This window comes from Peromyscus leucopus, chromosome 5 (genome assembly GCF_004664715.2).
Source record: "Peromyscus leucopus breed LL Stock chromosome 5, UCI_PerLeu_2.1, whole genome shotgun sequence".
NCBI classification, from domain to species: domain Eukaryota; kingdom Metazoa; phylum Chordata; class Mammalia; order Rodentia; family Cricetidae; genus Peromyscus; species Peromyscus leucopus.
The window spans coordinates 82,542,138-82,559,024 of record NC_051067.1 but is presented as its reverse complement, the minus strand read 5'-3'; the positions used below and the strand labels follow the sequence as shown (position 1 = coordinate 82,559,024).

At 40.7% G+C, this 16,887-nt stretch overlaps 1 protein-coding gene across 5 annotated transcripts in view; it reads left to right on the top strand.

Annotated features, from left to right (window-relative positions):
* The window catches only part of Rpgrip1l (RPGRIP1 like), a 100,457-nt gene that overhangs the window by 66,519 nt on the left and 17,051 nt on the right, over positions 1 to 16,887 (top strand). For all 5 annotated transcript variants that reach the window (XM_028871507.2, XM_028871506.2, XM_028871508.2 and 2 more), the window contains one exon: positions 15,176 to 15,359. In XM_028871507.2, coding sequence (XP_028727340.1) covers positions 15,176 to 15,359 — 184 coding nt within the window. The remainder of the gene's footprint in view (positions 1 to 15,175; positions 15,360 to 16,887) is intronic.

Sequence of the window (16,887 nt, the reverse complement as noted above, 5' to 3'; positions counted from 1 at the left end):
GGTTACAGGCACCTGCTGTTGCAATAAGCTTTTCACGTGGCTACTGGGGATCTGAATTCAGATCCTCATGATTACACAGCCCAAGATATCTATTTTTTATGTGCTTGTATTACCATAATTAGTATATAATTACCACTTATATTAATATTCTCTAACCTGTGGTAACCTGGTATGTGGAATGTTCTTTGCTTAAGATTGATAAATCAAGCCAGGCAGTGGTGGTGCACACCTTTAATCCCAGCACTCGGGAGGCAGAGCCAGGAGGATCTCTGTGAGTTCGAGGCCAGCCAGTCTACAAAGCGAGATCCAGGGCAGGCACCAAAACTACACAGAGAAACCCTATCTCAAAAAAAACAAAAAAAAAAAAATGATAAATCAAAGAAGGAATTTTATACACGCTTATCTGAACAGTTTTAATTATGGTACTCAGTTAAATTAAATTTAATATTTTTGCTTAATCAAATGCTAAATTGTTAAATAATTTATCAAACCAACGAATGGAAATTCTGAGCCTCCTATTAGAGCTGGTAATAATATCAATAAGAAAATAAGCTTTCTGTGTGAGGTTCAGTTTTATAGTCATAAGAACTGACAGTAGATAGTGGAAGAATGGATGGATGGATAGAGAGAGAGAGAGAGAGAGAGAGAGAGAGAGAGAGAGAGAGAGAGAGAGAGAGAGAGAGAGAGATTTACTAAAAGAATTGGCTGCTATAATAGAGATCTTCAGTGAGCAAGCTAGTGATGCAGGAGAACAGATTGTGTATTGCCAAGTTGAGTCCAAAGGCCTGAGAAGTAGGACATTTATTGGCAATGCTTTCTAATCTGAAAACCAGCAGGCTCAAGAACCAAGATTCTGCCTCAGGCCAAGTTTGAAGGTGTGTCCCCATTGATATAACCCTGGCACAAGAGTTCCTTCTTTGTCTGTGTGAGTGGTGATTTTTGAGGTAAGGTTTCACTGTGTAGTTCTGGCTCTCCTGTAGACCAGGCTGCCTTGAGCTCATAGAAACCTGCCTGGCTCTGCCTTGTGAGTGCTGAGATTAAAGGTGTGTTCCACCATGCCCAGCAAGGAGCTCCCGCTTATTCAGCCTTTTAGTGCCATTATCCCTTCAACTGACTGGACAGAGCCCATCCACCCTAGGGAGACCAATGTGCTTTTTTGAATCTATCTAGATTTTAAGCTATCCAGAAGCACAGTTGTCAAGTCAGGAATGATTTCACAACCATTATGAATTGACCAAATGTCTGGGTATCACATGGCTTAATCAAGTTGGCAAATAAAATTAGCCATCACACCATTTCACTAAGAACCTTCCATTTATCATGTCTGCATGTGTGATTTTTCTCTCTTTTTATCAGTAGTTTATTCTGTAAGACAGTGATTACTTAAGCTGGCTTTTTGGGCACATAAATGATTTAGTCTTTAAACATAAGAATATAAGAAATGAAATATTGAATCATTGCTGGGTCTGTGAAGACAGTAATACAAGAATATATGTATCTTGTCAGTTTATAAACAATACTCACTCCTCCTGCTGTAAGCTAGGAGTTCACTGCCTACTGTGATAGCAAACACAGTATCCTGCCCCTGCTGTTAGCGAACTCTGTACTGATTGGAGAGATAAGATCAAGAGCTGAGTCAGTCAACACTAGAATTCTTTAGTTAATTCCTGACCCCCTTCTTATTCTCCAAATGAGTAACCTAAGATCTTGAAAGGAAGAGGCTGCCCACAGCCATTTCCCTAGTTAAGGATGTTGAAAGGAAGGATCAATTTGGGGTAATTTTAAAAATAGAAATACTAAAGGATATGTATGCTCTCATCTGGTATACCCAGCTCCTTCCCTTACAATCATTTGGCTAACTTCATCTGCTTCTTTTGCTTATTGCCCAAAGATAGTCACAAAAAAATGCCCATCCCCAGCCGGGCGGTGGGGGCGCACGCCTTTAATCCCAGCACTCGGGAGGCAGAGCCAGGCAGATCTCTGTGAGTTCGAGGCCAGCCTGGGCTACCAAGTGAGATTCAGGAAAGGCGCAAAGCTACACAGAGAAACCCTGTCTCGAAAAACCAAAAAAAAAAAAAAAAATGCCCATCCCCAAGGAAAGAGACCTGATTAGTCATATCTAACCTCTGGACTGGGCCCATGATCCGTATCACCCCGAATCACATGGTAAAGAGAGTCCTGCTACAGCTGTGATATCTCAAAGACAAAAAGAAAATTATATGCACATCTAGTGTAGGAAGGGATGCAAGAATGCACCACCTGCAACCTTTCTGTAAGAAGGAGGCCTTGTTTACAATAACAAGGAGGAACAGAGACTTTGGATGTTGGCCTGAAGTAGACATCAGGGGCAGTGTAGCAGTTAATCTTATTTTCAAAACACTATTCATCATCTTTAATTAACTTTGAATGCAGAGAAAAGGGTTTTCTAAATTTTATTAGGCAGTGTTTGAAAACATTGCTTACTGTCACATTAAGAGGAACTGCTCTTGGCATCTCATGGGCAGAGGTCAAGGCTAAAGTAAACATGCTGCAGTGTTCAAGACCCACAACAAAGAGCTCTCCAACCTAATGGGCCAATACAATTTTAATTTGCTGTCCAAAATACAATTCGTGGAGAAGTATTGAAGCTTCACCCCCAAGGCAGCAGTGTTAAGAGCTGAGGCCTGGAGGAGGTTGGCTGGGTCATGAGGATTCCAAGATCATGAATAGAATTAGCACTCATATGAAAAGGCAGAATGAAAGGGAGCACTCCTGCTCTCCTGCCACAAGAGAACATAATGTTCCTCCTCTCTGGAGGACACAGCATCAAGTCCCGTCAGAGACAGAGCAGACACCAGACCTGCTGGCACCTTGACCCTGAGCTCTTCACCCTTTGGAACTGTACGTATGAGTTCAGTAATTATAAGTTTCCCCGTCTGTAAAATTTGTACAAATGGACTAAGATAGTGACATGCACATTTCCTATTGATTATGAAAGAAAAAAGAAACAAGAAAGAGAAAAAAGAAAAGAAAAGAAAAAAATGGTTTCAGTGACCCCCTACCCAGCAGCCCTTCTGGGGATGAGATTCTAAGCCTAGTTATTACTCTTTAGCTGGTTTATGACTGGCAGACATGGAAGCCGTGTCCTTCTGAGACGGGTCCTATTGGCTCTCCCTTGCCATCCTTCACACTACAAAATAATGAGTTGTGCCACCATTTGTGAGTGACCTCACCACTCATTTGTGTAAGCCCATATTTCTGTCATTTTTTTTCTTTGAACTAGTTATTGCGGATTCAACTGTGTCCCCTGCCTAAAGAGCTATGTTGAAAGTACATCCTAATCACCAGTGCCTGTGGGTGGGAGCTTGTTTGGAAATGGAGTCTTTGCAGATGAATGAGTTGCACCATTGGGAAGCCCTCGGACCTGTACAACAGTGTCCTTAGAGAAAGAGGAAGTCTGGGAACAGAGACAGACATGCACAGAGAAAGAATCCCATGTGGACAGGAAGTCAGGACACTGGAAGCAAAAAAAAAATCGTAGCTTATTAATTCACCAGATGTCTTTAGGAGCTACCTGGTGTAAAAACCTCAGGACAGTGATGTGTAGTCTTTGTAGACAGGTGGACATGTCAGTCAGATTGTCACTGCTTGTAGAAACCCTGCGATAACCATCCTTTGAAGAGTCTCAAAATAAGCCAAACCAATTCAAACTAAACCAAACCAAACCCTAATCAAATCAAACCACTAAACCAAAACCAAACTAAACCAAACCCTATGCTACCCCAAACCAATCTAAACCAAACCAAACCATCACTAAACCCAACCCCAGCTAATCAGACCAACCCTATTAGGCCTCAAAACTCTGAACTCACCCTTTCAGCTGACTGACTTGGTGCTCCTCGAGTGTTCTGCAATTACCTTGCTCCATCCAAAAATTGTTTCGAGCCTCAACATTTCTTGCTCCATGTTTTAAATTCTCATGCTTTTCTCACTGGCCTCTAAATCCTTCCCTGCTTTTCCCTAGCTCCTAATTATCTGTAACACTTGCTAACTCTATGAAGTCATCCTTCATCGTGGCCCCTTAAACAAGACACCTCTTAAAGCATTCTTACCACACCCTGCACACTCCACTCCCCTTGCACTAATCGCCTGTTTTATTAGTCACTACTTCATAACTTTCACATTGGCTCTAGGCTACCCTTCTTGGATCACAATCCCACAATAGAAGCAAGCCAGGCATGGTACGTACTCATGGAATCCCAGCACTCAGGAGAATGAGGGAGCTGCTCTACAGAGAGAGAGACAGACAGACAGAGACAGAGACAGAGACCCTTAAAAGCATTTACAGATAACCTAAACATATGTTCTCACATAGTTAATCATCTCTGAATAGCACATAGTACCCATATAATGAATGCTATCCAAACAGATGTATTTTCTAAGGAATCCTGATGAGGAGGACACAATTCAAAAACTATTTTTGAGTGAGGCTGGTGATGGAAGCCTGGCAGATGGCGGTGAGCCCTTGAAGTACAGGGACTGTTTCTTTTATAGCTGTCTGATTCCAATGGGTGCTATGAAAAGGAGAATCCCAGGCATGCTTAGCACAGAAAACACTTAGTAACCTGTTTGCTGCAGTCCAGGTCTGCCGTGTCCCCCAAAGGCCCACGTGTTACATGCTGGTCTCGGCACTGTTGGTAAGTGGAGTCTCAAAGGAGGAAGTTAAACTTTGAGGTGCCCTCAGAAGGAGGTCCTGAGACAGCAGCACCCTCTTGTCTCATCCCTGGCTGTGAGGTGGGCAGTCCTCCTCTTCCCTGTGCCTGCATGGTGTGCCTTCTGACACAGACCAGAAGCAACAGGGCCAGGCGCTGCAGACCAAACTTGTGACGTGTTAGCCTGGACTAGAGGCCTGTTATGTTGCGGTGGTGTTAGAGTCCTGTTACGTTGCCGAGGCTAATGTCAGACTCCTAGACTCAGAGCAATCCTCCAGCCTCAGCTTCCTGAGTAAGTAGGTCTACAGATAAACACTACTACACCTAAGAATTTTGAAGAATGGAAGAGCAATGGATTCATTCATAAAGCAGACAAGTGATGCTTACTCTAGAGACTGGGAATAAAGCAGTCTAAGAAATGGGCTCCTATTGTTTTTAGACGTATTTTTCTTTTATGTGTATTAATGTTTCGCCTGCGTGTGTGTCTGCACTACACAGAGGCCAGAAAAGGGAGTCCAGTCCCCTGAACTGGAGTTACAGACAGTTGTGAGTTGCCATGTGGTTGCTGAGAATTGAACCTGAGTCCTCAGAAAGAGCAACAAGAAAACCACTGAGCCATCTAGGCTCCTATTCTTAAGGAATCTGTGTTCTTGGGATGTATTTTAAAAGGTAGATTTGGTGTAAAGAATAGTTAGAGGTAAAGTAGTTTAAAAGTTATTAGATAACCCACCCTATATTATCCCTTCTTCACAGACTTTTAGAACTGCTTCATTTTATAATATTGCAGTTAGGACTAGAAATAGTGTCCTAGATAAATCTCACAGATGCCAGTTACACTGTGGACTGGAATCCTCTAGTATCACTGTGTAAGCAGTTTAAGATCACTTAGTTTCTTTTCTGTGTTAACAGATCCTGACAGCTCATAGCTATCTCTTAGAATGTTGATCCTTAAAAGGAATCTAACAGATTTCCCAGGACTTGGACATATTTCTTGGTTCCTTCCCTTTCCTTTGTGTCTGTGATCTATAATTAATCATAGATTACTTCATTTTGTTTCATTTCATTTACAACATTTATGAGCTTCACTTTGTCAGTATGAAATGCCTGTCCCCTCCTTTCCTTTCCAAAGTGGTATAATTAGTGTTAGCATCTTTTTTAACAGGCTACATAAAGTTTAGTGGCGGGATTAAATCAAGTCATTAACATAATGTGCTACCCAATTGGCCCCTATCTCTCTTCGTTTCCCGGACATCAAAGTGGCACAGAGCGCGGGTGTAATTGGGCCTTGCTGGCCTGTCAGATCCCGTCAGCCTGATGACTGCTGCTTTTGCTAAAAAGCTTCTAGGCATGATAATTAATGGGGGTTGGGAATGGAAGTCTGGGAAATGTAAAACTTGGGACATTTCTCTATGAATATTTTATTAATTTGAATAATCATAAGTTAACAGTATCAATTTGATGTATAATACATCGATTAGAAGCCTTGTTTCACAGCCTCAAAATAGACGTCAAAACTGAGAACCTGCACTTGCCATGGCATTGAAAAATTAATCCTTTTGCATCATTGTCAAGTTTATCCCTTAAAGAGTGTGTCCACTTTCCACAACAAAATATATGCCGTCAGCTCATGGGTGTCGTATGGCTATTCTTAGTTGTCAACTTGACTACATCTGGAATTAACTAAAACCCAAGTAGCTGGGTTCACCTGTGAGGGATTTGAAGTAGGAAGACCCACTTTCAATATAGATCTTTTGAGGTAAGAAGGTATACCTTCTATCTGGGCCACACCTTCTGGTGGCCATCTATAGTCTCAGTTGCAGCTACTGGATTCTTGGACCTTCCATTAGTAGAGATCCATTGTTGGACTAGCTGGACCACAGCCTGTAAGACACTCTAATAAATCCCCTTTCTATAGATAGATAGATAGATTCATTCTATTGGTTCTGTTCCTCTAAAGAACCCTGACTAATGCAGGTGTGTTAAAGGTGTTTGCAGGTAAGAACTGCAGATTGCAGGGAGAGAGAGTGGGCTTTAGTGTGCAGGATACCTCAACACCCCCACTCGGTTTCCCTTAATGGCGGTTGTGTAAAAGCAACCTTGGTCATCTGGACTGCCATCCAGTCCACTGGAACGTCATCACTGAACAACACGCTGACATTCCCAGCTGCTGCAGAGATGATATCAGCAAATACATTTTAAAACTTCAAAGATCAAGATGCAAAAAAAAACAATGCCGTAGTTTTAGAATTCACCTATTAAAAAATCATCAAATGACTTAAGGATCTTGCCGGGTGGTGGTGGCGCACTCCTTTAATCCCAGCACTCAGGAGGCAGAGTCAGGCGGATCTCTGTGAGTTCGAGGCCAGCCTGGGCTACCAAGTGAGTTCCAGGAAAGGCACAAAGCTACACAGAGAAACCCTGTCTCGAAAAACAAAAAAAAAAAAAAAAAAAAAACAAAAAAAAACCTGTTTTATGTTTTCTAACCTAATCTTTAGTGTGCTGTGAGCAGCTTAGCTACACTGCTCACCAGTTTATTGTCTGTGTCATCTACAGGGGGAGACTGAGTGGTTTCACAGAGACCATGTAATATGAAGTGCCAAAAGTACTTGCTGTCTGATCCTTACAGAAAAATTGTCAACTCCTAATTTATTGGATGGGATGTGCTTAGTAAATTTCCGTAGGAGACCATAGATTAGACTAAGCATCTGCGCTGGGCAGAGAAGACTAAACTAGTGTAGACCAAATCACAGCAACTGAGTTTTGTTTAGTCCTGAAAGGCCACATAGCCAATTACTCAAACGATCACAGGTAGTCAAACAGTAACCAATTGGCTGATAAGAGAGGTAGGAGCCAGTTAAGTTAGTTAGTTTCTGGGTTTCACATGGGTTCTGGTGACTGGCGTCTGATCATGTGACTGGCTGGTGTTCTCAGAATGTGCTCAGTGTACAGATCAGCTGGCTCTTGTTTGTTCAGGTAAGTTCTACTGTATTTAGTGTCCAAGGAACTTTACCTTTAGAGGATTAAACAGAAGCTGTTATTTGTTTATAATTTATATTCGACCAGTGGCTCTTAATCTGTGGGTCGTGACTCTTGTGGAGGTTGAATGAGCCTTTTACAGGGGTCACATATCAAATATTTACATTACAGTTCATAACCGTAGCAAAATTACAGCTATGAAGTAGCAATGAAAATAATTTTATGGTTTGGGGTCAGCACAATATGAGGAACTGTGTTAAAGGGTCCCAGCATTAGGAACATTGAGAACCACTGTGTTAGACTGTTCCTAATGATGACACAGATTGCCTCTGCAAAAGAAATTAAATTATTTTAAGTTATTTATTACTAATCCTGTACTGAAATTTCACATGACTAAAGAACAGTTTACTGCGGACACTCTGGAATTTCTCTGTAAGTAGCAGAGAAGGATCAGTGAACACAAGATGAACGCATAGTGACCGGGTCAGCCTCAAACCAGCAGTGGCCATATCATCTGACAGTTTGTGAGAGAGGCAAACACTTGAGCCCTACCAAACCAGGGGGATCAGAGGTTTTAAGAAGGGCCCCCAAACCTCTGTTGTAGCATATAATTCTGGGGCACTAGTGGGTTAGGACAACTGTAAGGAAAGCAGTACTCTCCACCCTTGGGTGCCATGAAAATCATCTGGGGGCATTTTGCCGGGACCCAGCCTCTCCCCATGTCAGTGCAACCAGCACAGCACTTGGAGCTCCCCAGGGAGTCTAACAAGCAGCCCTGACTGAGAGCCACTGTGCACACCTGCTCTAGGTGCTGGTCCAGGTGCATCAGCAGATCAGTCACTGGAGCCGGGCGAGGGGCTTTTTAAAACCTCTCCTTCCTTCACACACCACCATAGTAAACCATGTGGATGATAGACATCCTTGTTCGACATGAAAAATCTTACGAGCCATGTATTAGAAGTGGTAATAAGCCTCTCTAATTTGCTGACCCTTACAGACACACTAGTTTTCACGGAGTAGAGGGACATAAGAACATTTTAAAGTAAGCACTCTCAGCTACCCCTAGTATCACTGTAACCCATCGCTGACGTTTTTAGTGTTTAGGTTTGTTCAGTGTGGTGTATGTTAACAGAACTTGTTAGTAAAGAAAGGTTATCCACTAATGAAAACTGGCTTGACTTTGTTCGTTAACAGCATTACCTTGGCACTGAGTTCTGGAGACACACCATCTTCCTATATCTTCTTATTTCTCCCAAATAATTACCATTTTCAAAAAGCAAAACTTTTCAAAGCCCATATGAAGATGAGTTTGGGGAGAAGAGGGAGCGGTCCTAGGAATCGAACCCAGAGCCATGTACTGTGCACCAACACTGAGCAACATCCTTCGCATTTGATTTTATTGAAGCAGCATCTAATTAGGTAGCCCAGACTGGCTGAAGTTCACAGTCTTCCTCTCAGCCTCCCATGATGGGATTAAAGCCTGTACCACCATTCCTCTCAAAAGAGGATATTAGTCCTGCTACACAGAAGCCTTGGGGCTGGTATAAAGTCAGGAGGCCTTCTTTGAATCTTCAGAATGGCTTTTCCCATGCCCAGCCTGAAGGAAGGCAGTAGAAGACTCCTCTAGTCATTTTGCATTCCTTACACAGCCTCTGCCACCATCAGTAGTGAGTGTGATTGTTTGAATCTCTCTTTTGTACTTAGCACCCTAGTTAAAACTAACTCTTCAATGGTACAACGTAGATCATCACCTTTTATTTCTGTTTTGTTTCTACTGCTTTGTTACAAAGAAGCAAGTCCCACATATTAAGTCTCCTACAGACAGACATTGTGGTATTTTGCACACTCAGTATATTAGTTTGTGTTCCTGTTGCTGTGATAAAATATCATGAGCAAAAGCACATTGGAGAGAACGGGGTTTATTTTGCTTATGTTACAGTCCATCATTAAGGGAGGCCAAGGCTCCAGGAGCTTGAAGCAAATCCCACAGAGGAGTGCTGCTTCCATGGCTTGTTTTGCTGCCTTCCATATACAGCCCAGACCCATCCATCTAGGGATAGCACTGTTCACAGTGAGCTGGGACCTCCTGTGTCAGCAATCAAGAAAATGGCCCACAGGCCAGACTGATATAGGCAATAAACCAGATATGTCTAGGTTTGTGTCAACCTGACAAAAAACAGCACACATACAAAAAAAAAAATCATCATTCCATTATCGTATATGTAATATAAGTGAACAAGGGTTAGAATGATTTGACTAAGATAAGTAAATCTCAAAAACATAACATTGGATGACAAAATTAATTATGAAATGACTAATAGTGTATGCTGCCACCAATGGAAAACCTAAGAATAGAAAAGAATGCCATATGCTGGTTATGGACACAACAGACAGAAAATATGACTGTGTGCTTTGGGATGATACGCCAATGTCAGAACAGAGATCCTCTGGAAAGTAGGAAAGACAGGAGAATGTGGCATTTGGGGGATTTACCTTTATTAATATTACTGTTAATATTCATTTCTTTAGCAAAAGGACTGACTTGTACATAGCAAAACATGGCATTTTTGTAAGACAGTGGGTACTTAAAAAGCCAAATTATTTTCTGTACTTTTCTCAGATTGTCATGTTTAATAATTAAAAAATTAAATGTGAAGTCAGCAAGATGGCGTAGTGGATAAAGGTGCCATTGCCAAGCCTGACTACCTGAGTTCAGTCCTCAGGACCCACGAGGTAGAAGAGAATGCCTCCCTCACATTGTCCTCTGGCCACAAACTCACTGTGGCATTTGAGTACTGTCACACACACACACACACACACACACACACACACACACACACACAAATGTAGTTTTAAAAATTAAATACATAGAAAATTGAATACCATCTCATTACAGAAATTGAGACTAAAATTAAACACATCTATAACCTCACCGTTGTTAGATGCAATCTGACTGGCTGAGACAAGTTGTAAAGCATTATCACGAGTCATTCTCACAGAAAGCCGTGATACTGTGTGTAGGGCTGTCAGGCTAGAGCACTTTTCTAAAAACAGTCAAGTGACAGAGTGCCCATTTGGCATATACAAGGTCCTAGGTTCAATCCCTAGCACTGGAGAAAACAGCCAGCCAATCCCACTGTGTCACTGGAGTGTCTAAACTCAGATGAAGAATTGGGAAGGATGCTGTGAGATCAAACATGGAAATTTTCAGCTTGCTAATAACAACCTCAATAGCAATATAGAGAACTGTGGCTGGATGTAAAGTAGCATCAGTCAGGGCAGTAGTGGAACGGAGCCAAAATCATTTTTCTCAGAGTAATACAAGCTGTCATCACGTTTCCAGATCATTCAGTCACATAATGTGTAGTGTCCATCTATACTGACACTAAAAATAAGTCGTGTGCAGTTCTTATTTGAGTCACTTCTGTTACTTCTGCTCACCACGGTCACAATTTATAAATGTTCTTCTGACATGCTGATGTTGACATCCTCTAACTACGGGAGTTGATGGGGCAACTGGTGAGCACGACAGTGATGGAATGCATCAACTTACCTGTACCAAAGGTCCACACCAATAAAGAGGAAACAGCAGCAAAAGCTCGAGCCTGTACCATCTGGCTACTGCATCTTGTGGATGCTAATGATGTGCAGGGCTGTCACATGTCCTTTACTTTTGTTATACTAAACAGACCTTAGAAGGCTTCTACTAAAAGGGACTGCCCCCTTTGTGTGCATGAGAGAGAGAGAGAGAGAGAGAGTAGGTGTGTAGGTGTGTAGGTGTGTATGTTAGAGACAGAATCTCACTTATGTGCCCAGGCTAGCCTCAGACTCATGTTGATCCTCCTGCCTTAGCTCCTAAGTGCTGAGACCATTCCCAGCTTCATCCCCTGTCTTCTCAATCATTACATTATTACTCCTAGTTCTCTTGGTTAAAATGTCTTTATTGTGACAAATTTCAAACATACAGAAGAGTTAAAGTAATACTTTAATCTGCCACCCAGATTCAGTGTATTAATCTTTCAGATAGTCTTCCCCAATTAAAATCTAGAATAATAAGCATTTTTTGCAGTAGTTAAAAAAAAACCCTTTTCCCAAAATGTATCACACAAACATTTTTCAAATGAGAAAGTCCTAGAAATAGCAGCTTCAATAGTTCTGACAATATAAAAGATATTCTGACTATAGAGCATATATTCATTCTCCTGTTTCCCACTAAATGTTTATTGTGAGCCTACTGTGTGCAGATATTGGTAAGGATGTTAAACCACAGACAGGTAAGCTTGTGTCTCCCTACCTGGGCTCACAGTCTATAGAGAAGCAGCTAGGTGAGGACTCCATGCAGCTCCATACAGCGGGTCCAAGAAACAGTGAGAGCTGTGGGAGAAAGCAGCCAGCAGCCACACATAGGTGAGCACAAAGTGTGTGGTCACAGTGACTGGATTTTGTCCTCTGAAAAAGATTATTTCAGACAGAATAAACTACAGAGGCAAAAACAACAATATACCCAGCACACCGTGACTTGAGGGGATGGCTAGAGTATAGGACAATAGAAAGGTTTTCAAGCAAAGTAAAAGGTGATATGGTTGGGACTAAAGGCAAGAGATAAGAGAGGTCAGGCTGCCTCATGTCTTACAAGTGTCTTTCGTCATCATGAGAGTAATCTACCTCCTGGGTGTGCACAATAGTGGTCCCCGCTGTCTGCTGAACTTTCTTACAGTCCGTTTCCTGTTGCCAACAATTATCTGTTATATCAGTCCTGTCCAGTTTCTCCCTCACTCTGTCAGTTTCTACTTTTTAATAACTAAAATTCCATTGTATTAAAAGGATCTAAAAACATTTCTCAAATACTAAATGAGGAAAGGGGCCAGTGGCTGCTGCACACTGTGTGAAAAATCAGATGCTTTCGACAGTTCAGCCAAGCACCGCAGTAGGAAGGGACATGAACAGAAATGCTCATCTATACGGTGTAGTTGAGGCGAGAGATGCAACGGCAAGAAGACTCAGACCTTCCAGCTGTAGATAACAGCAGTCAAAAGACGATGCTGTTGGCTGAGGTAGGAACGCCAGAGCACAGATGGAACAGGGGAGGAGAGAGAAAATGCAGTCACGTGGCTGCCGGCCTCTTCATCTCCAGATCTTCCTACATGAACCAGTTAAACTGTTGACTTGAACATAGCAGAATCAATCAAGTGTTTGAATAAATTACCTAGTACCATTACTGACAATTATAATGCTTGAAAAATGTCTTCTTCAGAGCTTGCTTTCTGAGCATAGATGATTTGCCATTCACCCTTTTAGAACTCTAACAACATCAAATGAACAAAGTCACCATGGCTTGCACTCATAGGACTGAGCAGAAAATTAGATATTGGGTGGGAGAAGCTGCCAAAATAGCAAAACAGGAGCAGAACGAAAAATAGACAAATAGGTTTAAATGTTTCTTGTTTTTTTTTTTTTTTTTTTTTTTTTTTTTTTTTGATAATTCAGTGTATTTTCCTTTTGTTGTTACCTTTGGAGAATTCCTCACAGTCCTGACAACCCAAATTAGCTCTTAAAATCATGCAAGTTTCTGCTTGGGAATCATATAGTTAATATAGCGTTGATAAAATATAAAATAATGTCTTAAATATATTAGGGTCTTGTGCTATTTTAAAATTCATTTGTGTCATCATGCATCGTAAAGAGTTTTGAATTCTTGTCTCCACAAGCTGGAATGAGTGTATGCTTCTTCTTTACAGCTATTTCCTCACCTACCTTTGTGCAGAAGCATAAACATTTTCTAAGGGTCTACTGCTACGTAATTCTCAGCTGCCTCTATTCCCGTTCCCGTTTGCACTGTGCTTTTACTCATGCCTGCATTATAAAATATATGTGTGCACTTCTTATAACCATGGTACATTTTAAGGAAAAAACAGTGTCGTTTAAGATATTTTTTTTACCATGTAGTCTTCGCCAGTCAGAGGGCTTTTCAGAGCTGAGCTTAGACAATAGCACCAACTTCATTTTTTATGCACGTGAACAGAGAGGGCTTGAGGTTATTAGTTGAAACCGAGTAACCTTTCCAGGCTTTCATCTCTTTCTTTTCAAATTTGAATATGAAAAGCATATTCAAGTCAAAGACCATCACTTTAATGACATTTGGCAGTCATTTGATTTATTAGGTTTTAGAAAAAATTTTCCTTTAAATATTTCATCATACTATGCTAATCCTAGTAATATTGCCAGCTGCAGCCTTGTACCTGTATTAGTGGAGACAGAATGGTGTGGAATTTTCTCTGTCATCCTAGTAAAATTTCCATGAATCTACTGAATAATAAAATAACCTTATTGAAATATTCAGATTTCAGTTTTTAGTTAAAGTGTCTTAGAATGCATAATAAAAGAAAATGTCTTTTGAAAGAAGGAGGTAAAATTACTTCATCAAATATTGAGGGGTTTGACAGCAATGGAGTGGTTCTTTGTGGAGGCATACTTTCAATAGGATATTGAAATTTTCTTTAATTTGCTTAATTACATCCTGTAAAATGTCCACATCGTCACTATGGTGGGTTTACATGCTGGTATACACTTAACAGTGAATTTTTACAACCTGGTCACAAAACAAATGTTATTTTCATGTTTTTCTAATTATTACTTTAAATTTATATGATTGACAGTATCGTGGCTTTGATAGTAAAGAATAATTTTTAAATAACAAATTTTAAATTGTGAGAAACAAATTCAACTGAGGAAATATTGTAGTGTGATCAAATATTGAAGTCATAGTTGTCAATTGAAGTCATTCCTCAAAGAACATTTCCAAATCTCATGTTAATGTCTGTGGAGTCTAGGAGAATATCAAACAAATGTCATTTTAATTCTTCATTCAATAAATGTGAAATGGAAAATAAATTGCAAGAAATAATATGTAAACTTAGATATAAGATTTTGTTTCTTTTGTTTGAAAATGTGTTACTTACTGAATGAAATAAATTATGGCAGAAATGTGAAAATGAGCTGTAGCTTCTGCCCCCGTTGCTATAGATTGATATAGCTATATATATTAGCATAATAGTGCGAAAGTGTTCAACAGGCTTTGATCACTACATAATTGAGTGTTCCCAGGTACTGCAGATGAAATAAAGCAGTGATAAACATGTACCTCATTACCTAGTTTGAAACAAGGCCAACTGATACTTGTCATTCTGAAAGCCATCGGAGATGAAGACCTCATAATCTTCACTCCTCATAGACTACCAGTGGGGTATTTATAGCCTCAAATGTAAATCAGGAGACGATTGCCATGACACTGTTAACTTCAAACCCTGGGGCATTAGAATCTCATTCTCTCTGTGTGTCATGAATAATCTATCATGTGGAATGTACAGTAGTGTACACTGCATTCCAGAAAAGAAACCCGAAACCCATTGGCTGCAACGTTTTATTTTAAACTAATAGTGGAATAGAATAAAGGACTTTTTTATTTGATTATTTTGCTTTTGTTGTTTTTGGTTTTACTCTTTAAACAGCCATCAGAGGAAATTCGGATTGAGATAATAGCTCTGAGCCTTAATGATTCTCGAATAACCAGGGATGACACTATCCAACGACTGTTCATTGAGTGTCGGTTCTACAGCCTTCCCGCTGAAGAGACACCTGTGTCACTTCCAAAACCCAAGCATGGGCAGTGGGTCTACTATAACTATACCAATGGTATGTATGATTTATTTGTAATATAGACTTTTATGTGGGTTTTTCTTTCGTGAAGTAAGCTAAGGTAATATGCACAGAGTTATATTTTCTGATGTGCACATGTAGAGAAGTCTTGTCAGACTAGATTAATAAAAGCCAACACTGTAGCATATCAATTCAGAAAAGTACTTTGAAGCCATTGTAAAACTATGAGAAAACACAGACAATTAGAAAGTGGTATCTGGCTGTACCTACTATATTATGGTATCTACAAGAAATGCCACCCACCTAAGTCTACCGTTGAATTTTAATTTAAAAACCTGACATTTTAACGGGGGGCGGGGTGATGTGCTAGGCTTTTGCTTGGTTACAGCATTCAGATTGTATAGTGCCCTGATTATGGGCTGCCTTTTTGGTCAGTGCCTTCCCATCAATGTTTCTGCACTGCCTAATACAGTGATGTATAATCTCTTAACCATTGCAGCAAGCAGATTTCCATTCTAGGGCTTGCTCTACCTACCAGTTAACATATAAGTCTTTTGGACCAACACAGACCCAATAAGCACCTTGAGAATGCTCAGATCAATCATTTCTTAGGAGTTTTTCATATTACATGATCAACAATGTAGAATCAGAGGAAAAACAAAGGTCAGATCAAGCTACCTTCATCAAGAGTCAAAACAACTTAGAACATTCTCTGGAGTCTGTGAAAGCATGAAGATGTGACTGCCTAGCTTTTATTGAAGCAGGCCATCTCATTCAGGTTGGACACTGTCTTAGTTATTTCTCCGTTGCTGTGAAGAGACACCATGATGAAGGCAACTTATAGAAAAAAGAGTTTGTTAGGGGCTTATAGCTTCAGAGGGCAGTCCATGACCATCAGAGTAGGGACAGTGGCAGCACATGGGCATGGCGAAGAGATACATACTGAGACAGCAAACATGAAGCAGACAAGGAGCCAGCTGGACTGCCATGGGCCTTTGAAACCTCAAGCTTCCTCCCAATGGCACACTCCCTCCAACAAGGCCACACTCCTAGTCCTTCCCAAACACCAACTGTGAGCCAAGCATTGAAACCTGAGCATGTGAGGGCCATTCTCATTCAAACCACCACAAGAACCATGATGACAATGATGATGATGATAATGATGATGATGATGATGATTGTTGTTTTGAGGTAGTCTCTCTCTGTATAGCCCTAGCTGTCCTGGGGCTGGCTATATAGGCCAGACTGACTGGCTTTGAACTCTCATAGATCCACCTGCCTCTGCTTCACAAGTGCTGGGATTAAAAACATGACCCACCAAACCAACTACTAAGATTTTTTTTTTTTTGCCAGTCTTAGAAACTGCATTGTAAGAAACACATATAGTCTTGCTGTTGTGGCAGCAGATTTACAGATGATCATGCCTACTCAAAACACTGACCTTTTTAGAAATATGTTCATAGTTTGAGGCAGTAATCTTGAGGACCCAGAGATCTGCTCTAATCTTATCTATATGTGCAATTCTCACTAAGTGTGAACTTGGTCAAGATACGTTGATCCCCTG